Below are 21,582 nucleotides of genomic sequence, written 5' to 3' on the forward strand. Positions count from 1 at the left end.
TTTTTAGTGACACTCCCACGGTTAAGACAAATCGATTGACGTAAGAATTACTAAAATTGGCCAAGGTGTTCAGCCTGCAGAACGCCACATAAAAGCAGACATACATACATAGACTTTTAAACACATTACCCTCCTTTGCGTCGCGCACGCGCAGTCGGGTAAGTAAATGGAAACTTAAAACATATATTTTCGGAACACCATAGAATCAGAGTTATTATTAAGATTAACTGAAGAAGTGTACGATTAAACTTAAATCAGTTTTTAACGAAAAAAAATAGTCAGAACGGTAAAGAAACCGATAATTGTCTTTAACAAATGAAAATACACACATGCACCAACAAAAAACATGAGGGGCCGAATACACGCTTATGTTTCCAATTTAAAAAAGAAATAATCAAAATATCATCATAAAACAATCAGAAAAGTAGAGAAAAATACAGATGCAGAAAATTCGTTTCAAAGAGAAACAGAGTTGAAACAGAGAGAGAGAGAAAGTTAGAATATTTGCAATATATAGTGGGTTCTCAATGTTTAAAGGTACAAAAGGGTAATACTAGAACAAAACTTTATTATGAAATTCATGACGTTTAAAAATTAGTAAAATATGGAAAAAGTGACCAACACTGCGAGGTTTTACTGCAAATTATCACTTCAATATCCAAATAGTTTTAAATTGATTATAATTTTTTATTGAGAACTCAGAATTTTGATTTTAAACAAAGTAGAGATTATACTGTGGGAATTTAATATTTCCAATAAGAAACAGTGAAATGTTTATTCAACAAAACAACCAGTGTTTTTGGAAAAATAAAAACTGGGGGAGGCTTTCCGACAAGATTGTAAAATTAAAATAAGTAAAAGATATCCCAGAACATAATGCCTTCCTTTTATTCGACCAAAGTTAATCTAAAAATATGCTTTTAGGAGTTTATTTTCTAAAAAGTTCATGAGCATAGCTCCCAAGCATCCATTCCTCTGAGCTTGAGCCCCCACTTGCTCCCCCCCCCATACATGGGCGTCTCCAGTTGAAGGTTTTTTAACTCCTCTCCTCCCTCCGAACATCACCTAAGATCGTAGAAAATTCCCCTTTTATAATCTACAGTCCCAAATTTCCAAAAATTCCGGTTTAAAATTGTGTTTTTAGAATTATAAATTCGAAAACTTACTTTCCGGAGGAACGTCACCCCCCCCCCCCCCCCCATCTCCTCTAACATCAGTTAAGGATCATCTACAATTTCCCTTAGGACTTCAATTTCGAAAAATTGCTTGGAGAGAGTCGCTGCGACCCGATTTCTTACTCCAACTAACCTAACCTAATCTTACATAAAACATGATGGGATACAATCGAGTTTTTTAGACTCAGATTCGAAAAATCTTCAAATAAAGGTTCTCGAACCTCCTCTTCCCCTAATGTCACCAGAGGTCGTTAGAACTGCGTTGTTGAAACTGAAATATCTAACATTTCCAAATCTTCGGACCCCCTTTTAGATCGTCAAAAATTGCTGACAGGGGCAAAACAATGGTCAAATCCTATGTTTTTAAAAATGCTCTTTCAGAACAAAATTCTTTTAAAATTTCGAAAACAATCCCATATTCCCTTCTTTTCTGTTGTAATTCTTATACCATCTCACAACAAACATCTGTTTATCAAATTTCTGATACACATCAACTGCGAGAGGATGAAATTCAATTTCGGCATTTCAAGTTCGGTGCTTTGAAGAATATCTTTTAATTTTCTCTTTCAGTGCTGCAGATGCATTAATTTTCAAAATAAATGATGGAAATGTGTTATCCACGAACTCGGAAGAAGATAATGTTTTTGGCAACTGTGACGCACGTGGTGAACGTGACGACCGCGTGGCTCTTGTTGTGGTGGGCGCCATTTGTTATTTCCTGTCTTTTTTTATTTATGTCAAATGAAGCAACGCATCACAAATTAAGTTATTCATCCGTTTTTGTACAAAAATCATTATACACGATTTAAGGAAAGATCGAAATGAGCGACGATGACCGTGATAATGACATTGAAAGCGATGTAAGCCTATTTTCCTTTTATGTAGTCACTTCTATTGTTGTGAAACATGATTCGATTTTTTTTTTTTTTTTTTTAAATCTTGAAAACGACTTTACGAAACTTTATTCACTCACTTTTCTGCTTTTCAGGATCGATTGTATCATACTTAGGAACATTAAATTTAGCATTATTAATAATTAAATGAAAGGGATAATTTTTTAAAGGGTTAATATATATCTGTTGCAGAAGTTCAATATGAAAATTTTACCTGTAGATCAAATACGCAGTATGTGATTATTTGGTTGTTTTCGATTACAGGCTGACAAACGAGCTCACCACAATGCATTGGAAAGAAAAAGGAGAGATCATATTAAAGATAGCTTCAGCAGTTTGAGAGATTCCTTACCTGCATTTCAAGGCGATAAAGTGCGGGTAAAATTTTTTTCTTTGATTAATTTCCGTTTGAAATTTACTCCAATTTTATGCGTAGTTAACTACGCTACTAAAAAAATCATATTTAAAATTATAAAAGCATGTTAAACAAAAAATTATTAGTTGATAATTTAACATGCTTTTATAATTTTAAATATTGCTCAATAAAATGTAGAAAATTTACTGCCTTTGTTTTCTGCTAATCTCGTACAGTTTGATCCCATTATTAAGTATTAATCTTCATTAAAAAATGCAGAATCAACCAAAGATATTTGAAAGCAAGTAATTTATGACTTTTGCTAGTTTTTCTCCAATCCTGTCATTACCAAATTTTCCATTAAAGGCGGTGGGTAGGTCGAAGGATATATACTTTATGCATATAATAGTATCAAAACGTAACAATAATCACACCCACAAATGAATGAAAATCTATTGATTTCCCAAAATCAGGGGGGGGGGCACTCGACAGATCCAGAAATTTTTCAAGAAGGAAGCAATTTATTTTCATTATTTACCTTTACCAGGGCCTGATTACTGAATAGGCCAACTAGGCCATGGCCTAGGGCCCCCGCTCTTTAGGGGCCCCCAAATGGCCAAAATTGTTTTTATGCAATGGCTAAAATTGTAAGGTTTAACTATTTAGGGGCCCCCAAAAAAGCGTTTGGCCTAGGGCCCCCTAATACATTAATCGGGCCCTGACCTTTACTGCATGTGGAAATTCAGCCAATGAGTGGGGATAAAGAGGTCCTCAGTTTCCCTTCCTTTTACGTCACCAAAGGTAATTCGGAATTGCATTTTTAGAACTCTGAGCTCATGAAAAATTCCAAAGGGAATGTTTCGAATCCCCTTTAACATCATTAAAGGTCATTTAAAATTGCGCTTTTGAAACTTCAGTTTAAAAAAATAAATGAGAAAAGTCTCTGAATCCCATTATTTTCCCTAATATTACCCGAGATTGTACTATCGCTTTTTTATAACTTTAAATTTGAAAAATGTTGAGGGAAAGAAGCCAAAATATCTATCCTCTTCCTATCTTTTTCCATAAGTTGGAGGTTATGAGCGTAGCCAGATAATATAGACTTAAGCTGTGCTGTGCGCAAATACATTTAGTGTGGTACAGATGAATTTGGTGCAGATTTGTGCCGGGCCCGATAAACCTCAGAAATTAGGGGAAGCTCGACCTCATTTTGACCCCCCCCCCCCCTTTTTGCTTGAGGACATTTTATTACACATTCCATGCACATTGATACAACACTGACTAATGCTAAGTGGCGCTACAGAATTCATAGTTGAATTTATTCCACTTTACCGACCGACAAAAATTTTGTTTGTTACATATGTTGCATTGAATTCTCAATACGTTTGGGTAGAAACATTTTGAACCATATTTAACACTTCCTTCACAAAAGAAATTAATTGTTGTGTAAGTAAAGGCAGGGGCGGAAAATAGGGGGGTCAAGAGGAATGTTTTGAGTAGAATGATAGAAAATGGGTGAATTCAATTTGTAAATTGGAAATCAATGTTCATAAGTGTATATTTATTTAATGAGTGTTCATCGCTTTCTTCTGCTATAAACACGTTTCAGCTGCTCAATACATTATAATACTTTCAAAGAAACTTCTTAAAAATGAGAAGAAAACAAATCTCTCCAGAAAACACAAATGTGCTATTAAATTGGCAGTTATTGCTTATACAGTGAAGCATCGATTATACGTTTTTGAAGAGACCGTATGAAAAAAGCGTATAAATGAAAAAACCTTTAATCGAACTGTGCAGGGACCTATTTAAAAAACGTGTAATTGATAAAAACGTATAAACGGTGCTTCACAGTATTTATTACCTAAGCCACGCTCTATTCAATGCGAATGGTGGCAAAATATGAAAATTAAGAAGCCAAACAAACTAATGGCATCAAACAATGTATGGTGCCAAAATGACATAACTGAGGTCGACTGGAATTTTGATGATCTTAACTTTTTTTACTTCCTTTTCAAAAAAGGAAGTATTGTATTCGCGAAAAAATTTTCACTCAAAAATCGGCTTTAATTTCCATTTTTCTCACCCCCAAATGAATGTTGAGTTTTTTTTCGACCCCACCACACGTGGATACCTAGGAACCTACAGACACCTGAAATATCCATTTTGACTACCCCCGAGTTAATTAAAACGAATTTTCTCATGACGTCTGTGTATGTATGTATGTGTGTATGTATGTCGCATAACGCAAAAACGGTATGCCCTAGAAAATTGAAATTTGGTACGTAGACTCCTAGTGGAGCCTAGTTGGGCACCTTCCCTTTTGGTTGCATTCGGATGTTCCTAAGGGGGTCTTTTGCTCCTTTTTGGGGGGAAATCATTAATTTCGATTTAAACTCAAGTGGTGTTATAATTTGTCAGACACTTGGCGATATATCGCCAGTCTTTTGGTCGACAAGTTTTGTCGCCAACTTGGCGACAAATTTTGCGATTTTTTTTTTTTTTTTTTAAATTTGGTTTCAATATGGCCACTGTTAGTGATATTTAGAGAGTAAACAATTGAATCACATTAAAATTGCCAATAATGGGGAAATGACATTAAATTGGAGTAAAAGGAAGTCATGTGATGCACACATCAGGCTCGTTTCATTGCATCTGCTTGCTGATGTACTCGAATAAAATTTGCACCGGCCAGATTCGTTTGAACCTTGTCTCTTTTTTCTTTTTTTAACTTTATTAAAAGTAGTTTCCTGAAATCACTACATACTACTATTTTTTATATCAAACTACTCGCTACTCTACTTTTTTTTAAAGTAGTGTGCTACATTACAAACTACAAAAAAAAGTAGCTACTACAGTAGCATTGCTACTTGTAGCGCTCTACTTCCAACCACTGCTAGGGCTATCTTGCCTCAAGCCAGAGAAGAGGTCCACCTACCATTTGTACTGGTTATCCCAAATTTTTAATTTTATCACTTACATCCCTTTGGTTCTCACTGCCTCAAATGTAACATGTTGCACTGTCTCATGTATCAGAAATGGCAGGCGAAGAATTTTTTCCCATTATTTCAATATGGATCTCGCTATTTCCCTGTGTAAGTTAAAAACAGTCTGATGCATATTTTCATTGCTGGATGGCACTGGAGGGTTCAGAATTTCTTTTTTTTTTTTTTTTTTTTGCATATTTGTAAGTTTGCATTTCGTAGCCTCGCTTTGATGCTCCTGTTTTTGTGCAATAAGCATTTCTGATCGATATGGATTTGAGGCAAATTATAAGGGGATAAGAAACGATGGGATTTTTTTTTTATTTTTCGACATTTATATGTGTATTCTGAAAAAGTAAACTGATATTTTTCTCTGAATTTTTCTGTTTTTTTACTAAATTCCTGTATTATTTTTCGAGATACAGGGTTATGGATTATATTATTCTGAAAATAAAAATATTTCATGGATAACTTATAAAACCTGCCCGCTGAAATAGCGGGCGGTGTATTATGTATTTTTTGTAAACATAAAAGCTAATAAAATTCTTGTATTTTTTTAAAAGGACTGATAAAGATGTAAATTGTTATGTATGTATATTTAAAAAATATTAAAAAATCGACCCGTATTTCAGGACTGGAAATTATAAAAACTGAGCCGCACGCAGAGGGTTAAAAGTGTGGTTTGGCTATGGGCTATTAACTAAATATTTTTACTGTTCATGATAGAACAATAAGAAAATTATGAAGAAAAATAAAGTAACAAAAAAAAAGCAACCATTAACTAATTCTAAAATTTCTAAATTATGAACAAAAAACAATGATATTTTTGAAAATCATTATCATTTTAATTAATCATTTACCGATATCAGTAATTGTTCAGTTTGGACATCCCTAGTGTTAATATAAAGGTTGAACTATAAGTACTAGGTACATATCCAGGCCATAATTAAGGGGTGGGTTTTTAAGGTTCAAACCCAAGGTCTAAAAAATGCTTTCTATTGTACTTTTTTTTTTTTTTGGAAAATATCATTATGATTTTCTTATTTATTTATTTATTTAATTCAATTTCACTTAAAAAACAAAATCATTAAAAAATTGTAGAAGCTTATACAACATTTATTGTTTGCAGTTATTGCAAACATCTTTTCTCACTAAACAATACAGCATTTTCTTTCAAATTTGAATACTTAATGCTAATGAAAACATCAAAATTCTTTAAATTTGAGAGTGCCTGGCACTGCATTCAACATTTCTTAACCCGTTCTCACCCAGCGTCACGCGGAAGCTACGCAATGATTCCTCTCCTATCAGCCCAGCGTCACTTATCCGCTACGCGCTCTGATCGACGCTGTAGTCCCAGCGTCACGTATATGCTTTCTCGAAATGGAACGATTGAATTGAATATTTAAATGATACTAGATGGCGCTAAATGGCTATAACTTTGATCATATTCGAGTCACATGGTATTTGACCTTCATGTACACGCTTTAGTTTCTTATTTGGGCCTCTCAATGGGATAGATTTTTTTTTATGTAAACAACAGTGAATCACTGCTCTGCGCATATGATTTATGAGGTCTCAATTGCTCTTGCTTATATCTTTGCTTCTCTTTTTTTTTTACGAGTAATTGAAAGAGATATACATCTAGCTGAATAAATTATGGGGGAGGGAAGGAAGGTTAAAATATTTTCGCGTATGTGTTCCAGACTTTTGGGATTCCCCGTTCAATGAGAGTACAGGAATGAGTTCAAGAGGCCTGAAGTTTATGATTATTTTTGAATCCTTTCTGATATTGTTCTTCTGTATTTATTCTTTTTCATTTGGGGATGGGAAACTGCAATAAAAATGATTAGCGAAGTGAGTGAAAGGGAATGTTTTCGAGTGAATTATGAAGCAGTTTTGAAACTTGTCGCGTGGGAAATATAACTAGTTTAAATTCGTTGACCTAAGTTGTTTTAATCAAAATTACATAAGGAACATATTATTTTGCTACATTTCTTTTTCTTTGATTCCACACTCACGATGTCAAACTCTAACTTTGTTTCTGTGCACATATCATTTAATTTTGTGCACATGGTTAAAGTTTTAGTATTCTGCTTATTTCGTTCCTTCTAATAATGTAATAGTCTTTATATTAGTAATTAGTAATCAGTAGTACATTGTTTAAACAACATTAAAATTTCAAGCCATTATTTTGAGATGCTGATTTTATATGAATATTTTTGTTCAGTTAGGCTTAACTGCTGTAAATGCTCGGGCCGATGGCGGCGTTCCATTTCAGAACGTTCGGTCCCGTAGCTGCGCTTCGTTTTCCGAGCGCTGGTCCTCAAGGGGTTAAAACTGCCAAAAAATATGAATTTAAGAACCAATTTAAGAATGTGTGTATGAATACATGCATTTATATTTTAAGTTTTAAAAATACTTCAAAAAGTAAATAGAGGTGAAGTGTACGCATCAGATTTCTTTCTTTCATTTAATACGTATGTCATTTTTTACATTTTTTCTAATACTCTTAAAATAGCGCCCCTTCTGCCTTCACTTAAGTAACGTAATGTAAGGGAAAAAATCAATAGAATAAACAATTAAATAAAATTTTATTGATGATATACATTAGGGTCAGGTGGGGTAAAATGGGTAGTCAAAATATATAGTTTTAAAAACAAATTATTTTAAGTTAAATTTGTTTTTTTTTTTTTTTTGAGTGGGACATTATACTTGGCTGTTCTGAATTCTATTTCACAAAATATATTTTTCAGTCGATTATTTTTTAGTGAGAGGTAACACTTTAAATTGAAGTTGATAAATTCAAGCCGCATGTTGTCTGCTTAAACTTCTATCTCCAGCTCCTGATTTTTGAGAAATTTTTATTACTGTGTCATTATATCTTTAGTTGGACATTTTTGTTGCTGCTTCAACTTACAAGGAAGAAAAAAGAATTTTTTTCCATTTTTAATCTCATATTTTGAAAATGGGGTAAAATAGGTATATGGTTAGGCTTATCATTCCACCAAGTTGTTTACAGCATATTTTCCTTTAAATGAATATTAATTCATTTGTGGTTAATTTAAAATGATTGAAACATAAAGGTATGCAATGCCATGACTTTATAAAATAAACTTCGCTCCATCATAATAAATAACAAGAAGCCAACGGTATACTTATTCTAGAGTTTGTGTGCACTTGTGCACAAAATCACAATTTCCTCAGAATATGCTGGGCCAGCCTGTTGCTGGTCGTCACATTTGTATTTGATTGCAATCAGATGCTACCAATGTCTCTAATGTACCTTTAAATTCTCGGAACACATCCTCATTTCAATCCGAAAAGTATGCGTCACAAAGCACGATTTTGTCACCTTATAAAGATTTGAAAAGTACAATATTGTCAGCAATTTCAACAAGTGCTTCAGATTTGACAACTACCTGCATGAGTTATTTAAAACAACTTAAATGTATGCTGGCAAATACAGGAAATAGATTAATTATTGACAAAGATGTTTTAGAAAGGCTAAGAGTTGAAAGTGAAAAAAATAATGAATTAAAAAACAAGAAAATAAAAAATAGTGGAAAAAGAAAGTTTCCATTCTGGGAAAGTATCTGGAATAGAAACTGCTAAAAATATGCTTATGAAGCAAAGTTTAACCACAGGTGTCTGGGTATAAATATTATGCTTAGAGGAAACAAGCAAGAAAGAATTTGTTGACAAATATATGGCTGTTGAGGGAAATATTATGAGACAAAATATTTTTTAAAAATCTGAGATGGGGATTTTTTTTTATTTTTCCTGATATAGATGATATGGATTTCATTGAAAAACATCAAATAATAAAAAAAATTAATGAGCCACGATTTAACAATAGAGACCATTACTTTTTTTAAAGAATGACAAGTATGGATGTCATGCATTGAAAGAAACCTTATTAATATTTTGTCAAATTTACTGTTTGCAGTATTTTTTTTAAATTAAATAGTTAAATTTTGTTTACTGACTCTTAAGTCTATATATTATCACACTGCATTGAACAAATAGTATGCTTTTTTATCACTTCTTAGACTTCAATACCCATTTTACCCCACAGGCTACCCATTTTCACCTGCGTGGGGTAAGATGGGTATAAAAAACATATAGTCATAAACACTCCTCTCAAAAATAAATTTGTATCAAATTATGTGTGAAAATCATTTAAGTCTACTCTCAACATATGTAATGTATAAAAAAAAAAAAAAATTAGAAACAAAATATTTTGACAAAAATATTTGAGTCAAAATCCAAAAGTAGGCTATTTTATACCCATTTTACCCCACCTGACCCTCCTCTATAAATGTGTTTGATAAAACTCGACCCGAAACAAAAGTCAAGTTACGGTCCTTCTGCTACAAATGCAGGGTTGGCTGGATTGGACCCAATGGGTTTTTTGAAAAAACCTATTTAAAAAAAACCATTATTTAGCCCACTTTTGGGGTTTTTTTTTAAATTTTCTTAACTCTTAACGGCATTAAAAAAATACTTCAAAGATTAAAAATATATATATTTAACTTTTTTCTTTAACTGGTCAATAAATAACTGGAAGTCCTGTCACGTCTGATTTTCTCAATGTTTGTAGATTGTACAGAGGAAACTACCCTAGCTAAAAGGCTTTCATGTGAATTATTTTCTGAAACCCAACACGTCACAAATCTCGAATAAACAAGGTATATTTTTTTAGAAATTAACAGGTTTTACAAACGGTCGGACAGAAAACAGAATAGGATGTACAGTATATTCATTATCTTATGAAAAAGTTTAATATTTCTTACTCTGTATACAGAAATAGAAAAACAGGCAATATAAAATTCAAAGAAATGTCTTGATAAAGCTAGAATTCAGTAAAAAGATATTCAAACTACTTGAGGTTCTACAGTAGTTTTGCATAACAAAATGGAATACAATAAAGTAAAATGCAAAAAAAAAAAATAATAATTAAAAACGAACAATAGATTTTACCACTCAAGAAGCAACTTTGCCTTAACTGTTGGTAATCATGGAAATTAAAAAGGCTGGAACTTCACCATTCTTGAGTTTCGTCGTCTTTTATACTTTTCTTCAGAAAACGCTGAATTTTAACTAGTTTTCCAGCTTTTTTTACCCCAAGACAATTTTTGCACTTTGTGCATATACTTACGCTACTATATATTACAAGTACCCCCACATTTTCTCTAAAAAAAGAAAAAAACCCACATTTCCTTTAAAAAAAACAGCTTTAGTTGGGTTTTTTTTTTTGTTTTATTTTTAAAAAAACCCTGGGTCCATGGGTTTTTTATAAAAAAAAAACCCGGGTTTTTGCCAACCCTGTACATATGTGAATCAATTTTAATAACAAATGGTGCTACTAGATGACACATATTAATTTGTTTCTCCTTTTAATCACAAAATCCCCCCCCTCTCCAAAGAAATTTTATAATATGGTACTAGTATTAAACCCAAGGGATCCAACAAATTACTGCACCACTGCTACTGTATTTTGAATCTTCTTTTAATTATTTCACAGAATGTATATCAATTACTTAATAAAAACAAATCAATGAAGCCTTCTGGTTCGATTCTTTTTGGCTACATTGGTATCTGACTCTTCAGGGCAAGTACATAAATGATATGTGCAGATGTTGAATCTGGCCAGACCAAGAAAACCGAAAACCCACTTTAAGTTCTATCATTTGTGTTTTCTCTTGTACTTTTGTATCCAAAGAGACAACTTTAATTAAAGTTGTCTAGTTTTTATACAGATTTATGGCTTAGCTGCAGAAACATTGACAATTTGACCTCTTTATTTCTGAAAATCAAGTGATTTGCAAAATTTGGAAGTGCATTTAAGTAATTTCGTTTTGTCGACTCCCTTGTTACCTTATTCATTTTGAATGGTTTTGGATGAGATGCTGGAAATCTGTATTCATAAATATTTTAGTTTTTAATGTTTAGCTTACAAATTGTGATTTTAGGCTTCCAGAGCTCAAATTTTGAAGAAGGCGGCTGATTACATTCAGTCCATGCGGCGAAAAAATTCTGCTCATCAGCAAGATATTGATGATTTAAGAAGGCAAAATAAGATCCTTGAAGAACAAAGTAAGATATTTTTTCAGAATATTTTTGTTATCTGATGCATTTTCAGCGATGGAAGTTCTTTAGTTCTGCTCAACTAATGTGTTGATTAGTTTATTGTGCTTTTTAATAGAAATTTTTGACTGCATAGAAGTTAACAAAAAATAATAGTAATAATAAATAATTAATAAGTAAAACCATGTTTTGTTAAAAATGATGGTTCAATCATCAACTACAGGGTTCACGTTTGTCCTTGCAAATCCTTACAAGTAATTATTTTTCTGCCTCATTTTGGAAGTTCTTATTTTTTATTCTGCCATGTTTTCAAACAATCACTGATTATTAAGATCCACCCTATCCATTGGTGCCGTTAGTGCAATACTCTATAAGACCCCAAATTGGTTTATTAATCTTAATTAAAAAATACATAAATAAAGTTGCTTTTTATTTTGCTTAGTCATTAAAACCTAATTTGGGAAATGTTTTGTTTGCAACTGTCTCTGGTCATTGAAAAAATCAAAGCAAAGAATGAAACTTATTAAAATTATATTCGATTTTAGAAAAATCAGGAAGCAAAAATAGTTGACTTTGCACGAGTTGTCGTTTGCTTCATTGTAATGGTAATTATTCAGAAGATGTCGGTAATGAGACTAAAAAGTCGAGCGTTAAATACCTTTGATATGAAATTGAATGAAAAAAATTTGTATTAAAAGATATTTAATCCGATTACTAGTTTCAGGATTTTTTTCTTATTGATTTATTGTCTCATAGTTTTTGCCTGTTGAGTTTTCAACTATGAGACTTTGAATGTCAGAGAAATTATAATTAGTTTGGTAAAGTAGGGGAATTTTTGTTCATTTAGTCTACAATCAGTAAAAAATTGATGCTGCTATCAATCTTGTTGAATTGTGTCCTATTGGCTTTTTAACTTTCTGTGTTCTCAGTTATTGCTGTAATAACTTTCGAACTGAATCTGGTTCTTGCTATTGTTACTGCACTTTAATAATGTGGAACTTATCATTTATAATTAGTATGGATATGAAACGTGTAACCTCTCTAAAGAAGGTTTCATGTTGTAATATCCTTAAAATGGTGTTAGTTTTGTGTTTACAAACATAACAGTAAGATAACCTGAGTTTAGTAGTCCAATTATGAGTCAATTTTGTTTTGTTTCTGTATCCTCTGAAAATTACGAAAAAGAAGGAAAGGAAAAATTCATTATCAGATCAGTTTCTTGAATGTGATGTATACAGAATGTTTTCTGTCTGAATTGTAAAGAGTTGAAATCATTATGGCTGACTTAAAACAAATGATTAAAAAGGCCAACTTTCTTACTTTCCTTAGGCTATTGGCTTCATATTTATTTCAGTTCTCGCTTAACAGTAGACTGAAATGCATAAATTCTTTTATCAGTCATAATTGTTTTCATTTAAGCCTCTAAGAAATCAAATCGGAAGCAGCGTTTTCAGATATTAGATGAGTGAAAGGGCAGATTTTCTTATTGTCTTTTGGCAAGATGTTACCAGGGTTGGCGAGGTTTGGACATTACGGTAAAAACCTATCCTGTCCAAAACTTTGAAAGTGCTCAAAACTATATTTTTAGAGAAATTGTATTTTGTGCAAAAGCATCATAAACAGAAAAAATGTATCAAAGTAATGTTTTATATTGAACATTTATTCAATGTGAGCCTTATTTTAACCTAGTTGCATGACAGTTGAATTCTTAATTAAAATTTTCAATTTGTACGCATGAGTGTAATGTTTTTTGATAATTGTAACCAAATTTCCCTAAATTTATGCATTATGCGTGTGTGCAAATAAAAGTAGGGTTCGCAAGGTTTTTACCGTCATGTTCAAAACCTTTGTGTCCGAAAGTGTTCAAAACTGCATTTTTTGCAAAACTATATTTTAAGAGAAAATATCAAAAACAGAACAAAATGTGTCGAAGTTGTTTTTTTTTTTTTTTTAATATTCAATGTGAACATTCAAGTATAAATATATATGTAACTTATCTATACAGCTGATTTTAATCCTGTTACGTAGAAGTTGAATTCTTCAATAAAAATTTCAATTTGTACGCATAAGGTTTTTTTTCCCATAATAGTAACCAAAATTTTCGATATTTATGCATGCGTACAAAAGAAAGTGTTCAAATTATAGTGCAATTATTGACTTAAATTCAATAAATTACAATTTTTTGTAGTTACAGAATGTATTATATTAAAAATATGAACCAAAAAAAGAAACTGCTCAAGTTTTAAAATACAAGTGCATATATGTAATGATCAATTTATTGTTCTGTAATTTATGATTTAAAAAAACAATTTTTGTCAAAACATCATGCAAAACCTATTTGCAAAAACCATTAAAAAAAATTTAGGGTTTTTTTTTTTAGTGAAAATAGAACTAAAATTAGTTGTCTTGGTAGTATTGTGAATTTCCTTTCATAACTGTACCAACTGTTACATGTTTTTTTATAGAAGTTTTTATGTAATAAAGTTGTTGGCAATTTTTTTTAAGTAAAAGATTTTTAAATGAACATTCTGGAGAAAAATATTTTCAAGTACTCATTAGTTAAACCTCATTAACATTTATATTTATGCATTGCAACTATTGCAGTAAATACAAATTGATTAGACTACACCAATTACACCCCTTTCGCTTTAGCATAATTTTGGACAGTAAAGACACTCTCGGAAAGTTTTGGACGTTAAAAACTACCTGTCCTGTCATAAACCAGTTCCGGACAGTCCAAAACCCAACCCTGTAATAAATATTTATTTCAGATTTTTCTTAACAATGTAAAAAAAATACTTAAATCATTAGTCAGGCATGGATGTTTTTAATTAATTCTTGCAAAATGCTAAGAGTTTTAGAGATAAAAAGGTTTTATAGACACTCTTCTACCCAAAAGGAATGTTCTGTAATCAATTACTTCTTGAGTTTTACAGTAGCAAAGGGCATTGCATTTTTATATATAAGATTAGTTATAAAAGTATCATTCTTGCCAGAATGCAAGATAATATTTTTCTTTCTATTTAAGGTTAAGTTACATTTTTGGAACGAGTTAAAATCATACAGTGCCTGCCGAACTCCAACGAAGTTTTAAGATTAAATTCCTCATTTTCTATTTACAATTACAACAATTTAACCTAAACTGTTGAATTTATTTTTATCTGTAAGCAAGACGTTATTCCAAAACATTTTGAGCTTATTTATCATTGATTTTTCAACGGGAAGAGGTCACATTTAATCCAGCTAATCAGAGAACTTGGCGAACAATTTTAGGAGAAAAGTAAGCATAAAATTTTTCTTAAAATTCTAAAGAAATTTTTACAGCACTCTTTACTGTAAATCTCTGATTACGCTTTGTTAACTTTGCGGGAGCCATTTGAACCCTGCCTCCCTCAACCCTTTATTCAAGGACTCGGGGGTTAGAAATTGTTGCCTCTCCTTCAAAATTTAATTTTATATAGGAATAAACAAACTTGCCAGAAATTTGCAATGCAGGAAATTTGTAATGTTGGTAGCAAATAAAAAGCAATAATAACACAACCATAGTTTAAATATCTTGAAGAAAAGAGATTTTAATTCTTTTCATTCAATTTGTCCCTCACTCCAATAATGTATCCTAAACAGGGTTCGTACGGATCATGGAAATCCTGGAAAGTCATGGAAAAACAATAAGCAAATTTCAGACCTGGAAAAGTCATGGAAAATTGAAATTTTCAGTCTAAGTCATGGAAATTTATTTTCTGTCATGGAAAAATGTTGTGGGAGAAAGTAACAGTAGCTAAAAAAGTATTAGAAATCTTGAGTGATTTAGTATTGCACCATGAAAGCTATTTAAACTGAAAAATTGAACGAACTCAAAAAACATTGCATCCAAGTTCGTTTCCATCACTCTTAAATTTGAATTTTAAATTTTATCAGAGTTTATCTCAATTTGTTGAAGGTCTTGGACAATCTTTAGTCAGGCGATAGAATACAGAAATAGGGGAATTCTAATGCTCAAAACAGTAGTGCCCTACATACGGCCCGCAAAACTAGTTAATGCGACCCACTGGTACGTTCTGTGTCATTATTCAAACATGTTCTGGAATTTGTGAACCTATTAATTTATATGCATTTGAAAATGTACAAATAAGTAAACAAGTACATTTAAATCAAAAGATTTATTTACTATGAAATGTTTATATATATATATATATATATATATATATATATATATATATATATATATATATATATATATATATATATATATATATATATATATATATATATATATATATATATATATAAACATTTATAATATATATACTATATACCAAGTATATAATATATATACTTGGCTTTTTAGTTTTGCTGCGTTGCGCATCTATGGGCTCTTGTTGTGGTCTTTTCAATATTTTTCACTTTTATTATATATATATATATATATATATATATATTAAATAAATAACTGGTTTAGAAACATGAATTTACTAAAGAATGTGGCTTTATTTTAAAGAACCAAAAAATTGTCAAGTTGACACTAAAAGGCAACTTTAAAGCAAATTTATTGAAACTCTTAGTAATGATTCATTCAACCTTTTCCCCAATCATTATCATTCTGCCTGTTTATAAAAAAATAGTCAACATTTAAGCATCATTCACTGTAGTTATACTTAACTTAAACTTATATGATGAAAACAGGCAAGAATTATTCAGTTTTTTAGGTGTACACTGATATTTTTTCAATCAGGTAGTAGCATTTACATAAAAGTTTTGCTAATGCTCATTTTCAAAAAAAAAAAAAAAAAAAAGAAATTTTGATATTTTAAATAGTACTATTCTCTTCATGTAACAAAGTCATGAAAAAGTCATGGAATTTTTTCATCCAAATAGAGTATGAACCCTGCCTAAAAGAACTAAAAAAATAATGTTTAATATACAACTATTTTTCTAGTTAGCCTCATTTTCTTGAACTTTTTTTATAACTGAAATTTGAGAAATACAAGTACAATATGCGCCATGCATTAATTACTATTACTACCCAATTATTTCAAGCATAGTTATTGGGGGGGGGGGGGGGAATATCGTATTGTCTTTGAAACTGGTAAATTAACATTATTTTGTTGAATTTTGGAATGTCATGGACTCCAGGGGCTATTTTGATCTCATCCCTTTTCTGCATGATTTTAAGATTTTTTTTTTTTTTTTTTTTTTTGCTCTGATCACTCTCATTCATCCCTGTGATGTATAAAATTTTAAAGTAAAGTTCACTAATAATGGGGCATCACAGTCAATTGTGCCTCCCCCTGCATTTTAGAAACAATGTTCAGGGGTCTGTTCAGCATTTTTCACAAGGTCCGTTTTTTGTGAAAAATCAAATAATTTTGTGAAAAACCAATTAATATTGTGAAAAATCAAATTTGTAAAAAATCAAATAATTTTGCAATTTTTTTTTTTTTTGTAAAAACGGAATTTCAGAATCTTGAGATGGCACAAACTACATCATTGGCACTTGAAGTTAAGTGTTTTCCCACTTTTCTTTTGAGAAAATCATTGTTCAATATTTTTCTAGTATTCGGGGGGGAGGCATCGCTCTCTGGGAGATAGGCACCCATCAAGTATCAATATTTATCTACCATTCTACATTATGTTAAATTATAATAGAAATGTTATATGTATTATAGTATTTAAAATAATTGTAAGAAAAAAATTAAGGCAGGGGTTCAGCATTTAACTTTTTAACCCAAAACACTGTTAAAAGAGTACAGAATTTGGTTTAAAGCGTTATGAACTCAGTGATTTTTACAAAAAAGAATATTTGTTTACCTCTTAAGAAAGTCTACTAAATATCGAAAATTCGAAAAGTCTGATTCCCATAGAGGATGCAAAAAAGATCGCAATCCTCAAAGTGAAGTATAAAAACGGCTTGTAAAAGAAATATTTTTGATAAACTTATTTTAGAATTACATCTTACAGTCCTATGATAAACATGTCAATAATATCTGGAGACAATTGAAGCAAAAAAAAAACATTGATTCAGCATTTTAATTTTTGACTCATATAAGAAAATGGAATTTCGATTTAAAAACTTGAAATAAGCGTTGTTACAAAAATAAAGAGACTTTTCATTTATTTGCATCCTAATAAAGCGAAGTTACGTGAAATACACCGCCAGCTCAGTCATTTCCAGCCGAGGACTGCAGTTTCGTGCTTATTAGCACTCATCAGCCCGGCATAGGAAAGTGACTGAGCTGCAGATGCCTTAAGAGGTTTTCTCTCTGTCTCTTTATTTTTTGACAAATTTTAAAAATAAAATCAGGCTATATTTTGAAAAAAAAAACTATTGGGTTTTATTAAGAATGGCATAGAAATGATGCGGGAAAAAAATTTGACTTCATATTCGAATTCAGTTTTGCATTATTTTAGTTTTACAGTTTTTCAACAAAGAGCCACTGTAGGTTAAAAAAAATTTTCTTTACAAACATGCCAACATGGAAAGCATGTTTGAATGGTCCCAAGCATGTATCATCTTGCCATACAAAAGGTCTGCTTTTCAAAAATTAATAGAAGATACTGGTTTTCTGATTGAAATAACATCTGTTTATTCTGTTGTGTAACTTAAATATTTTAGCTGAAAAAATTGAATCATTTGAGATTTTACTATGAAATCCTGTTATAATGAATCCCAATGAAACGAAATATCAGCTTCAAAAAAATAAATTTTCAGTCTTGATTTACTTTCCATTATATAGCTTAAAATTTGTTGTGATGTGATCTCACTGTATATTTTATTGTCAGGGTTAACACACCACAGGGAAACCTGAGAACTCGGGGAATTCAAAAATAATTTTTAAAAAAAAACAAAATCTAGGGAATTTTGAAAATTTCCTCAAAAACCTAGAAAATTCAGGGAATTAAAGTCGCAAAATCAATGCTCAAATATATAAACTACCAAAATAAATAACAATATTAATATTAATAAAGTTCATAAATAAAATAAAATGAAAAATAGCAGTTTTACTTAGTTTTTTTCTTGTTTTTGTTAATATTAAAATATATCTATCATAAAAACAAACATTTTTTATTGCTTTACTTGACATGCACCTTAAATTTTATGCTAATTTAATTTAGAGAGCACGAAATTTATCATCAATAATTCATTGTTCTGCTTAACTTTCGAACCTTTATCTTTTTAGATCCAAATAATGAATGGTTACATGGTTTCAAGAAGATTTTTGTTTTCTTGTATAAAAAGTTAAATACAGTAGAACCTCTCAATAAGGGACACTAAGGGGACCAGATATTTTGTCCCTTAAATAGAGGTGTCCCTTATTCGGAAGGGAATGAATTGATGCATGCTGTGTACTTAGCAGTATAAATATCACAATAAACATTAAATATTAACACTTAAGATTAAATACTGAAAATGTTTCATATATATGCTAAATAAAAAATACAATTATTCAAATTTTTATATTATTTTATTAAAATTTAATCGAGAACATTTTGTTATGGCAAAGTTTTGTAGCATACAGAGATACTTTTGAAGTAATTCATTACAGGTACATGCCTTATGTTACATAATTTACAATGTAATACTATGTAAATTACAATTAATGTTCAAAATTTAAATTATATATACCAAGCTAATTAGTTGCTGTGCACCCTCCGTCATCCCTGAACCTACTTGAATAAACTGTTGAGAGGGCAAATCATGCCTGTTCATTTCAGCAAGTTTTTTTACAATATATTACTTGTTTCCTTCAAATATGTTCATGTCAAACTTACCTCAATTAATTTCTACAGGAAACGTGAATCTTGAATTTTAGTAAAGCCACTATTTCTAAAGTGCTTTTATATTATTTTTTGCTTTGTGACTGTCCCTTAAACAGAGTGTCCCTTAATTGGAGGTAAATACATGGAAGTCCCCATTCAAAGGGACTGGGACCAGAAAAAATGTCCTTAAATAGAGGTGTCCCTTAATGGAGGTTCTACTGTATATATTCAATCACCAATTATTTCAGTTGAGAAATTCTTCTTTAATTCCCCTCATTTTATATTTTTGTTTAGTATTTTTTCCCCCTGTGATGAAACTATCAGGATGATATTAATTTTCTTCTTTAAATATCAGTGTACGCTTGTTTGTAATATTGCATGCAGGGAAAGCACAGGGATTTTTTTTTTTTTTTTGCAAAATTGAATGGCAACCCTGATTGTTTAGATCTCAGAGTTATTTACTGTATAAAAAAACCTTGTATTTTGATTTTCAGTTCGCACATTAGAAAAAGCCAAAGCAACTGGTAATTTTGCAGCTGCAGCAGCTGTGATAGAAGCCAACCTCGCCAATAGCAAGGCAGGCGCCATTTCCACTTTTGAAGCCGATTCCGAGTCCGACGACAGCTCCGATACGGATGAATCGAAGGACGGCAGGCGTAAACGGCTCAAAACCGCCCTCGACTCCCAACTACGTTGATGTTTTCTGAACCCCCCAGAGCATGCATTTCTCGAAAAACACGTCCGACTTTTAGCTGATTGTTGCAGTCAGGTGTACATACTTCAATTTTAAATAAGTGGAATTTCTAAGGATCTCAGTTCATGTGATAGTCATTTTATCGTTTGACTGGTTTACTTTGTAAAGCAGTTTATGTGTATTATGTATGTAGTCTTCAAGCTGTCAATAGGTGCTTAATAATCAAGTGCATGATGTGTCTGATATGTTCCACTGATGTAGAAATGATCATCCATTTTCTCTCATGTATATCTCTATGTGTCATAGTTTTGTGACATTCATTTAAACTTCTCCATCGTTCAATTTTGTGGCATTATGAACTATTTTACCTCTTAATCCAATTTAAAAATGTGTATATATAGGATGATTATTTATTAATGTAGGTTGAGAAATCCTGCTAAAAATACACATTTTAAAAATCAAAATGAGGATGTGTGATGTAAAACTTATTGTAAAATCAATGATGAGCAGAAAATTTAAGTAATCTGCCATTAGGAATGGGATTTAAGACAATATTTTGTAAGTAAGAGGACCTACATGTAGAATAGCAAGAATTCGTTCAGCAGGAAAGAAGTTATTTCTTTTTTACTCTTATTATATGTTCATTTAAACAATAATTTAACTCATTTTATTTATAAAACTTTCATGCACATAATTACAGAATTTCGATTTCCATATAAAGTTTAAAAAATATCCCCTAATTGTTTCAACAACTGATTATTTCAGCGAAGCTACTTAATTCTCTTTCGTAGTTCAATTGTTTTTTCGCTACCATTGTTATTGAGTATTTACCTAAATGCCTGATAATCATTTTTATGAAAATATGAAAGAGGGCTCCTCTCCTAATTCACTCTACTCAAATTTTATTTCTTGTGCTTTTGAATTTAGCTATTACGAGCTACAAATTGCAATATTTCTTGTCTATATTTTACAATTTGTAAATGAATGCCTTGCATCGAATGACACAGTGGCTATAGATTCCACTTAGTAAAACAACTACATTGTTAAAGTTTGAAACTAACAACTGCATTGTTGTTTAAAACCATGTCATTTGGTAGTTTAAATTGTTTGCAAATGAAATAATTGTGCAAAACATTGTATGACAGTATTTCTATTGGGATTTTTCTTCCATGATGAATATATGAAGTTAATAAGTAAAACTATCACTGCCAATATACCATATTACCCACCATTATGAAGCATTTTTAATTTTGATTATTATTCAGATGTTTTCCTGTACATCATCTATGATACGTGTACTAGGTTAGATTGTAAATTTTTCATATTTTTATTGATGTTTTGATAGCACTTAGTTTCAGCTATGTTGGTGTAATGAGTTTAAAGGCATCATAATGGTTTCAAAAGATGTTTCTTAGTAAATTTAACCACTCTGCAACTAGGCATTACCAGGGTTTTGTATATTTCTGATTGAACGTAACAGTAATGTTCACACTTATTCTGTGTCCGAAAAATTTCAAAAACTACAATGCAGATAACCTCTGTATGGATAAACTATTTTAATTGTAATATTTTGTTTAAAACATAATGAAATTTCATTGCAACGGATTCTTAAATACTATTTTAATAAAAATCC

General features: G+C 31.0%; 1 protein-coding gene across 1 annotated transcript; it reads left to right on the forward strand.

The window, feature by feature from the left end:
* Positions 1-1,887: 1,887 nt before the first annotated feature.
* Positions 1,888-20,307, forward strand: LOC129216914 (protein max-like). The gene is made up of 4 exons (XM_054851132.1): positions 1,888-2,035; positions 2,333-2,440; positions 11,383-11,506; positions 19,750-20,307. Exons 1-4 carry the CDS (start codon positions 1,997-1,999, stop codon positions 19,950-19,952), a joined length of 474 nt encoding a protein of 157 aa, XP_054707107.1. The 5' UTR covers positions 1,888-1,996; the 3' UTR covers positions 19,953-20,307.
* Positions 20,308-21,582: the final 1,275 nt, after the last annotated feature.

The sequence above is a fragment of the Uloborus diversus genome, chromosome 2 (genome assembly GCF_026930045.1).
Source record: "Uloborus diversus isolate 005 chromosome 2, Udiv.v.3.1, whole genome shotgun sequence".
Classification (NCBI taxonomy): Eukaryota; Metazoa; Arthropoda; class Arachnida; order Araneae; family Uloboridae; genus Uloborus; species Uloborus diversus.

Coding starts and splice junctions, on each gene's coding strand:
- LOC129216914 (XM_054851132.1), top strand. CDS start 1,997: ATGAGCGACGATGACCGTGATAATGACATTGAAAGCGAT. Junction 2,036..2,332: donor ATAATGACATTGAAAGCGAT/GTAAGCCTATTT, acceptor TTTCGATTACAG/GCTGACAAACGAGCTCACCA. Junction 11,507..19,749: donor TAAGATCCTTGAAGAACAAA/GTAAGATATTTT, acceptor TTTGATTTTCAG/TTCGCACATTAGAAAAAGCC.